Source organism: Engraulis encrasicolus, chromosome 14, assembly GCF_034702125.1.
Source record: "Engraulis encrasicolus isolate BLACKSEA-1 chromosome 14, IST_EnEncr_1.0, whole genome shotgun sequence".
NCBI classification, from domain to species: Eukaryota; Metazoa; Chordata; class Actinopteri; order Clupeiformes; family Engraulidae; genus Engraulis; species Engraulis encrasicolus.
In genome coordinates this window covers 35,231,427-35,241,426 of record NC_085870.1, presented here as the reverse complement: position 1 = coordinate 35,241,426, position 10,000 = coordinate 35,231,427, and the positions used below count along the sequence as shown (strand labels likewise).

Sequence of the window (10,000 nt, the reverse complement as noted above, 5' to 3'; positions counted from 1 at the left end):
GTAGTAGTAGTAGTAGTAGTAGTAGTAGTAGTAGTAGTAGTAGTAGTATAGTAGTAGTAGTAGTAGTAGTAGTAGTAGTAGTAGTAGTAGTAGTAGTAGTAGTAGTAGTAGTAGTAGTAGTAGTAGTAGTAGTAGTAGTAGTAGTAGTAGTAGTAGTAGTAGTAGTAGTAGTAGTAGTAGTAGTAGTAGTAGTAGTAGTAGTAGTAGTAGTAGTAGTAGTAGTAGTAGTAGTACATTGCTATGTATTACTATGTATTTTCTGGGTAACAATAGGGTAACAGAGAGAAGTTAGATGCAGGTAACCTCTCTATTAACCTGTTGCTGCTCAGAAACTACTAGTAGTTTCAAATACATGTAACTTCTCTGTGTTACCCTGTTGTTACCCAGAAAGTACATAGTAATTACTGTACCATAAAAGAAAGTGTTTTTCAGTATACAGTACACACAAGTGGGTTTGTGGGCGCATACTGCGCACGCACGCACACACACACACACACACACACACACACACACACACACACACACACACACACACACACACACACACACACACATGTCCATGCACACACAGCAGTACAGACATAGCTAAATGTAGCTAATAAATAAGCTCAGTTTGGCAGTGTGAACTGCAGAAAATGCCCAGACAGAAACACTGCAGAATTTGCTCTAATAGTGAACATGCACATACCTAATCCTCAGCAGGACACTTTTGCCTTGGGCCTCTCTCAAGCAGACATGAGGGTGGCAATGGAATGGCTTCAAGAAATAAATTAGGATCACTGTCTACTTCATAGTAGTCCCCATTGGTAGACTGCTATTCCTGTATCTTCAGATGGAGAAACTGAAACTGAAATACACCACTGAAATTCTTTTTGGCTTTCAGTTTCACATTGTTTGGACTCTGGGCATTGCCCACCTACTTGTCCTATAGCTGGTCCTGTTGGATGGAGAGAGCGTTGGCATAAATCCAGTTTAGTCTGTTGGTCTGTTGCCTTCAGAGGCCTCACACAGCTGTGAGTGTATACATGCTGTATGTATATGTGTGCATGTGCATGTATTGTTATGTACGGTATATATATATATATTAGGGGTGGTACAGTTCACAAAATTCACGGTTCGGTTCATATCACGGTGTCAAGGTCACGGTTTTCGGTTCTCTACGGTTCTTTTTTTTAGTTCATGATAAATGGTGTACTGGGAATATTAAACAATATTTATATAACTGCAGTTATAAAGTGATGATGCGCAAGTTGAATTTGACCTTTCGCATGTGTCTGAGAACTGCCTCTTGTGCTAACTGTCGTCAGCTGATGTGCGCTGCCTGAGCGTTCCAAATGCCTTCTTTCAATTGGCTAATATAATCAGACTGATCACTAAATATCGTACATATGGTTTGTATAGGCTTATAATTTGAAAATGGTGTGATTTTAATTGTGTCATTATCTGATTGGTCTTATACGCTAATGTTTTAATCAGAGAGACTGGATAAGATACTCCTAGAATCTCTGTTTTACATATTTTTCTGGGCAGTACATGAATTGCGGTTTGTGACGGATTGCACGGTTCGATTCGGTATGTGTGTGAATTGTGCGGTTTCGGTTTTCGGTGCGGTTTGTGCCATCCCTAATATATATATATATAGTGTGTGTGTGTGTGTGTGTGTGTGTGTGTGTGTGTGTGTGTGTGTGTGTGTGTGTGTGTGTGTGTGTGTGTGTGTGTGTGTGTGTGTGTGTGTGTGTGTGTGTGTGTGTGTGTGTGTGTGTGTGTGTGTGTGTGTGTGTGTGTGTGTTTGCTTGCTTGCTTGCTTATGTTCGTATGCGAGTGGGAGAGTGAGAAAAGCAAAGGTCAGAGATGGGGAAACACTGGAATGTGTGAGAGAGGAAGCGTGGGGGGAATCTGTGGCGATTTTATTGGAACTTTCCCACCGTCCGCAGCTGACTGGGGGCCTCTTGCCCTCGTGCCCCTGTCCTGATCCGTCACGTCTCATGGGCGCATCAGCAACCCCTCCACAAAAACCCATAGGATTATCATAAAGCAGTACTGTACAATAAGGAGGATGTAGAGATGTACAGTATCCAGAGTGCTTTGAAGTGATCAGACGGAGCAGTACAGAAATTGTGGAAAATACAATAAAAAAAATCAACAGCAAAAACAAGATGGTAATACATTCTCTTGTACATGCACATGCACATGCACACACACACGTATGTGCACACGGGTGGTTGACGTGACGCTTTGTTTTTTCGTAACATTGGTTAAAAACCTACAAAACTGTTATTTTTCCTTTAAGAAACAAATGTCAATGAAAGAAGATGTGGTACATTATGTTTCTTAGTCTTAGATGAGAAGAAACATTTTTGTTAAGATTTATGTAAAGGTTTATATGTCAAATATCCTGCGGTGTGACTGTAACATTAATGAAACTTGGAATATACTGTAATATATATATTAATTAACCAACAACATTTTGAATAATGTATGAAGCATTTGGCATGATTGCATAAATATTAACTTTATATTAAGATATGTGAATGTGAAAAAACTCAAGACAGTAATATTAACTACAAGTTCAATTTCGTAACACAAATTGCGTCCTGTGGGGTGACATGTATGTCACTGTTTGTGAATGGGCAGCTGCAAGGCCAACTACAAGGGTCTTAAAGACTGGCTCCTAACCAGTCAGTACCTCAGTTATTGGAGAGTGCTGTGGAAGTTTAAGGTGACTATTAACCTCTTAATATGTCTTCATATTGCAATGTTTCTGTCACGCAATGCTTAGGTTCATTTTATGGTGTCCTGTGGTGTGACTGCTCTTATAGAAGGAAAAAAAAAGTTTTTTTATAAATGAAAACACATATTAAGATTAAACACAATATCATTATCAAGTTAGCATGAGCTCAGATGTCAGTCATGTATACAATACAAAAGGATTAAAATGTCCATAATGCAGTGAATTTCCTGTGGTGCGACTTCATTTTCCTGTGGTGTGACATGCCTATGCAATGTGTTGATGCAGGACACATTTAGAAAATTCCACGGACCACTAAGTGCTTTATTTTTTTCTATTTTTTCATTTTTTTCCATCATTTTTTTCAGGAATTGGAAAACGTTTTTTTTTTGCGTTACGCCCTTAAACGTCAACCACCCACACACAAGTGTGCATGTGCGCACACACACACACATATGCAGAAGCGCGTACACACGCGCATACAAGCACACACACGACACACACACGACACACGCAAGTCACACACACATAGGCAATGAGGTGTGTAAATAACTTGATTGTCCCCATGGATTTGCTGCACAATTGCAATCACTGGCATTTGTGATTGTATGAAAAAGTCATCAGACATACAGTATCAAACAATAGACTACATTTGTAACATTCTTCCTACATTCTTCCTAGCCTGGTCCTGACCATCCCATAATACTACCATTTCATTTCGTATTTATGGTCTGGCATTTGTTTGCTCTGAAGCGATTGTACCGTTTGTAGAAAGCAGGAAGTTTGCACTCAGTTATAGTTTGAAATTATTGGACACCTCTCACCCAATCGCTGGCAGTTACTCAACAACAACATAGCGCAGACCAATGGCTCTGGAGCAGATGTGTACGTCATTGTCACGAGCGTTCTCCCCCTTTCCTCCCCACGTGGGGGGCGTATTCGATTATTGGCTGTTTTCTGGGGGGGGCGTTGCAATCAAAATTCTACTGCTGCAAGCACTCCACAGAGAAGCACGGCCAGACTACAGTAGTGGAGCCAATCCTTTGGCGGAAGTACGTAGGATGGCTCGCGAGGCTACATTCTTCCTACCCACTTGAACATATTACACCATGGGTGTGAGTAGGACAGTTACATAACTCTATAAGAGAGGCAAAGAATATGTGGAAAGTATACATTATCTAGTTTCTTTGTTTGCATGACCCTTAAGAAATGTCAATGGAATCCATTTCATCCCACTACTGGAGTACTGCAGCCTATGTCAGCAGGCAATGATATATACACACTGTTCTGCAAATGTTACAGAACTTCATGTACGAAAATCTATTACAAAGATGTGGACAATAAGAGAAAGTGTATTCACTCTGCTCTTGGATCAGGTGTTTTGAATTGTAGCCTGATATTCGGGCCGTGCTGGACTGGCTGTGGACTGGACTCTTCAACACTGCCAATGTAAACAGCCTCCAGCTACAGTAGTCACTGCATACCCACAGTCTGGACTTTTGGTCATGGTAGCCCTTTAGATCTCAGTGTTGGCTTTGGGTTATTTTATTCAACTTTGTTCAGTATCAAAGTATTTATCACAGGCAAAGTATCCCCTTTAAGTGTAAAATTTTGGGGTTTTTTGTAATAGAAATACCAGGAGAACTGTCTCATGCAGTGCTGCAGGAACAGGAACGGCTGTGTGCACATTTTTTTTCTGAAGGGTCATAGGTCAAGATCATGTAAACACCTCACTGGACATTGGCCGTTATATAAATACAGTGTCTTTATCTTTTTTCATGGTCAGCTGCTCAGCTATTTAACAGTTTTCTCTCTTTTTTGACTCTTTCGTTTTATTTATTTTTTTAACTGAAACAGAAATCAAATGCTGATGTGGTGGTGTTAAATCATGAACATACCTTGAACGACATCTTTTGTTGACCTGTTGCACAAGTATAGCTTGCTTCATTGATTGCAGGTCCGCCGACAACTGTTGCTGGGCTGAGGGCAGAATCATGTGAAAGCACCCACCTCTCAATTCATGCAAACAGGGCTCTAAATGAACACCAGCCAACCGGCCAAATGCTGGTAAAGTTTAGCTGGTAGAAAAGACCAACTTACCAGCCACTTTGACCCATAAGTGAGTGTGTGTTTGGTTGGTAAGATTAAAATCTACCATCCATTTTGGCTGGTGATGAAAAAAGTTAATTTAGAGACCTGCATGCAATGCTATGGGGTCCCAATTCTGGGCCCTCTCCCTGCGCCCGGGACAACTGACCCCGTACCACCTTGACTAGATCCCCTGAAAAGATAGCATTTTTATGTATTGTGAATGTATTTTTAAATTGTATAAGCTATTTATGTTTGGGGTTTTCATATGATATGTCAAATAAAACTGCGCAACATAGCCATTCCATTAATGATAGTCATATCACATGTGTCTGATACCGGCTAACTCCCCCACCCACCTTGACTAAGAAATGTCTAGCAGGAAACGCTGAATATTATTATTTGCTTTTCGTTGACCGAATACTCTGCGACGCGTCATCTCCTGTTACTTCTTTCAGTAGAATAGAGGTCATAAATGAGCTCATCTCTGAGGTGACATGCTCTTGTCTGTTCTTGTCCCTCAGCAACAACCTGGACGCGCAGACGGCTCGCGGGAACACGGCGCTGCACTACTGCTGTTTGCATAACAAGACCGAGTGCCTTAAGCTGCTGTTGCGAGCCAAGGCCAACACGCATATCAGTGAGAGAGGCCTTTTCATCCAAACTCTTCTCGTCTTTCACCATCTCATAAACTTTCTCTTTATTTGCCTTTTCTGACTGCCTGCCTGCCTGCCTTTGTGTGTTCTCATCTCGACGCTTTCTTTTAAGCTTTTGATCCCCCCCCTCTCTCTCTCTCCTCTTTTTTCTTTTTACATCTGTCATGTTCTCAATGAGTCACACTCACTTTTTCTCATGTCCCTTCTCTCAGTTTGAAGTGATGACTTCAAAAGTTTTAAAAAGTTTTCATGCCTCATTCACCCATTCATCTGGACATTCCCCCCAAAAAATGTACAGTTTGTGACTTTTTTTCTCATTAATCTAACACAGCCAGACAGTGCATGTAGGAAAACAATGGTCAGCCTAGAAATTATCTGTTAACGCACTTTCCTGCTTTTGGCTTTCACCAATCATGCCTTGTACAAAATGCAATGCAAGAAGTCCATCCATGTACAGAAGCAACCAGCATTCAGTAAAAATAACAATTTAGTTTTAAACTGTTCTGACTGGTTTTCAATGCTACGCTACCACACATATTGCCCTGCTGCCCTCTCATAAATTTAATGGTAATGTTGTGGTAGTGGCGGTTAGTCTGCTGCTGACAATCCGAAACCCCACACACACACCCCCATCCTACCACGCCATCTCTCCACCACAACAGTGTTGTCATCAGGAAAGGCCATGATAAAGCACACAGCATGCCAGGACAAGCCCCTGTCGTGGATGATTGAGGAGATAAAAGCAAGTGGAAAACCACACATGACAGTAGGGGATTCGCATGAACACGATTCTCAACATTATTTTATTTGGCTGGAGTCGCAGAAAAAACCTTACCAGGCCAGCTTTGTCATAATTGCAGGATTTGTGTGTCCTGAAAACTGAAAAGGCGTGTACTCTCTCTCTCTCTCTCTCTCTCTCTCTCTCTCTCTCTTTCTCTCTCTCTCTCCCTCTCTCCCTCTCTCTTTCCTGCTCCTCTGGACTTTTGTGTCCATGAAGCCATTATGTGTGCAGAGTTCGCTGATTCAATCTGCCTCAATGTAATTTTGGCCCGCACCCATAAATAACAAGGGGCCTAACCCCAACAAAAACCCCTTATCGAGGCCTTCCAGACCACAGTTTACACAGCGGAAATCTGTGGGATGGCTTGCGGCCCGGCAGGCACGGCGGGCTAGGCGCTCCATCGCGTAATGAAGTAATTTGTTTAAACTAATGGGCAAGTTCATCAGCGATGGCGAGTCTGCATGATCATAAATTGCTGCGAGGAGCACTTAAGTAATTGAGAGAAACTGCATGTGAGGTCACTGAAATAAGTCAGCGGCTTGGAGGAGGACTGTTCTGCTGACTTGAACCCGAGGCAAGCGGACACTACTCAAGTCAAGTCATGCCAGCTTTTATTGTCACTTTCTTCATATGCACAAGTCATACAAGGAAAATGAAATTACGTTTCTCTCTCTATACCAATGTTTCCCAACCTTTTTCGTCTCGCGTACCCCCTAAGCCTCTTAGTTGTGCCATAAGTACCCCCTAATTCATGTTCTATATAGCTTTCTCTGTCCTGATGTGACTACTCCATACATTTGCTATAATAATTACATTTTTCCAAGTACCCCCTGCAGTGTGCTCGCGTACCCCAAGTGGTACACGTACCCCTGGTTGGGAAACACTGCTCTATACCATGCCAAGACATAGACATACACACTACATCCACTCGGCTCTGGAAAGCCCTTAGGCCCCAATTTTGGACAAGATGGAGGCCAGTCAGACAAGCCCTAATGGCTTTAAGTGCACACCAATATGAAAGTTCAGTGTACGTGTGTGCAATGGGCTTTGGGGAACTCCATCACAGGTCACTAACTCACACTGTCTTTGACTCTCTTTTGCGCTCTCCGTTTCTGTCTCTGTGTGTCACTCTGTTTGTGTTACTGTAACTGGATCAACATTTTGTATTTTTTCAGAAAATGAGGCAGGAGAGACAGGACTGGACTTTGCACACAAACTCAAGCACATCGACTGTGAGGATCTGGTGAGTGGGACTTGAATCACATCAGCATTGTGTCCAGTGCACTAAAGATGACTTAAATCCATGGTCTGAATAACCTGAGCTACATAACCCATTAAGTAGGTATCGGGCCTGTATAAAGCTCTTTGAGACTTTCACTTAAAGCAGCACCAAGCTGTTCCCATTCTATCTCACAATGATGTTTCCAAACAGTCTGAAAGGCATCCCAGAATTCACTTTGCTCTATAGGCTGTAACCACACAAAGTGGTTGAAATGGTTGAGATCACATCCTTCAGTTAGTCTGTCGATGAATTTTGTCTCTGTACTGTAGACTGTGTCATCGTGCTTTGTGATGAGGTCGCATCAGAGTGCTGTCCTTGGCCAACTGTATAATGTGTTGCTAGGATGTACTGTATGGGAGAGCAGTTATACTGTATGTGGAGATTGTATGTAAAGAAAAGACTCAGCACACAGCGTTGCTGTAGGAGCAGCTCTTCAGTGTAACCCCTTTTATCCTGGAGCAACATATACGCTGCATGCAGGCTCTTGAGATTTGAGACTTAACAATGTAAGTATGTTAGAGCTGAATGAACACATTCGAATGCAAAATGAAGGTCCTAGCTTTTAAATGCAGCTTATTTCATAATTTTATGTGCTTCGAGATATTTATGTTTTAGTGGGCAAAGAGCACCTTTTCCCAAAAAGGCTTAGGCTAAAATGGGTTAAATAAAAGACTTTTACTTAAAAGATTTCTGCTTCGAACCATTATGGTGACCAAAGAGGGGGATTATTTCGTATCGCCAGATATAGGCTACTAAATTCGATCCTTATGATAGGTCTGCCCGATACCGATTTCACATTCTCTTTGTTGGTCTAAATTCCTTTTTTTCTATGTCTATCTTGTGTTCTCTCTTGCTCTCTCTCTCTCTCTCTCTCTCTCTCTCTCTCTCTCTCTCTCTCTCTCTCTCTCTCTCTCTCTCTCTCTCTCTCTCTCCCCTCTCTCTCTATCTATTATCTATTTATCTCTCTCTCTCTCTCTCTCTCTCTCTCTCTCTCTTTCTCCCCTCTCTCTCTATCTATTTATCTCCCCCCCCCTCTCTCTCTCTATCTATTTCCTGTGTGTGTTACTGTGTGCTATACCACAGATAAACCAGGCTCAGAATAACCAGTTCAATATGCACGTGCACGTGGAGTATGAGTGGCGACTGCGGCAGGATGACCTGTATGAGAGTGATGATGAACTGGATGACAGGGTTGGTATCTGATGCTGAATACATGGGTTTTAAATGTTAGTTTTCTCCTGACTGCGCGAAACTAGCTACGCACAACTCAACCTCTGATGCTGTCGCTGCCACTGTCGGCCAAAAAATTAGCTCACATGGTTGGCTGCCAGTATCTTGCCCCTCCTCACAACACCGTGTTGATGAAGAAAAAAACATCTTTAAAACAAGTGTCCAAATCTCTAGCGCCACCCAGTGGGAGGCTGTGTGGAGAGCAGGTGGAGAGCAGCGTTTGTTTATCGCTTGCTTGTTGATGCACTACTGTTAATTGTTATGAACCACCTCTTCTTTGCTTGTGTTTGATGCTTTGCCGAAACACTAGAAAAAGTGAAAATAAGTGTTGTTTGCTAAGAATATAAACTAAAATGACTCTGTGTTATCTGGTCACGATCACACTCCTGGTTTTGTTTAGTCTGTGAGCCACCGCTGCAGGGAGAATTTGTAAACCTGCGTATCTGTGTGTACAAGAGCAACTCAGTTTCCCACCATACTCCCACAGGTTGGCCCAGTGAAGAAGGAGCGCTCTGGAGGCCGTCCCTTCAGCCTCTACCATGGAGGCCTGCTGAGTCAGGATCGTGGAGGAGGAGGAGGAGGAGGTGGGGGAGGAGGAGGGGGGCTCTTCAGCGTGGGCCGCAGACTGGCTCTGGGCCGGGACCACCGCAGGGAGGTGTACGCCAGCCCCAGCTCTCAGACTCGCAGCCTGGACAGCCCTCCGCCGCCCCCTCCCTCCTCCCCCGCACCCCCACTGCCACCCCGGGTCAGAGGTGAGAGAGAGAGCAATCTCGTATTGCACTCACTGTCTGTCTTGCGCGGTGTTCAAACATGGTAGCACCAACAATGGCCACCAGGTGTCAGCAAGGTGCTCATATGTTTTATGGTGGGGAAGTGAAGTCTTCTACATTAAATTAGATTAGATTGCCTTGATTGTCCCCAAGGGGGAAATGTTATACATGGCACAGCATTATTTAAAGAAGACACTCCCACAATTGTGTTCCCATCATCTGATAATTTTGCATGGCTTGCTGTTAGGAAGTTGATTCCTGAGTAATTTGTGCACCTAAAGAAAGAGAGCACGATGGTGTTGTTTAGTGGGTCAGGGTGTTGCTGTGTTCCCATGTGCTTGTAATTAGGCAGTATGGCATGAGCAGTGTTAATGCTGTTGGCTACTCACAGTAGGACCACTTCCTAACTGTCACCACATCCTCCCCCCCGTTTGGTTGACTTCCGTGTCTGTCCGCTGTTAAAAC

At 43.1% G+C, this 10,000-nt stretch overlaps 1 protein-coding gene across 1 annotated transcript in view; it reads left to right on the top strand.

The window, feature by feature from the left end:
- Positions 1–10,000, top strand: part of unm_sa1614 (un-named sa1614) — a 106,990-nt gene that overhangs the window by 72,647 nt on the left and 24,343 nt on the right. The window contains exons 19-22 of the mRNA XM_063215557.1: positions 5,341–5,456; positions 7,429–7,496; positions 8,619–8,726; positions 9,253–9,517. Of these exons, the coding sequence (XP_063071627.1) occupies positions 5,341–5,456; positions 7,429–7,496; positions 8,619–8,726; positions 9,253–9,517 (557 nt within the window). The remainder of the gene's footprint in view (positions 1–5,340; positions 5,457–7,428; positions 7,497–8,618; positions 8,727–9,252; positions 9,518–10,000) is intronic.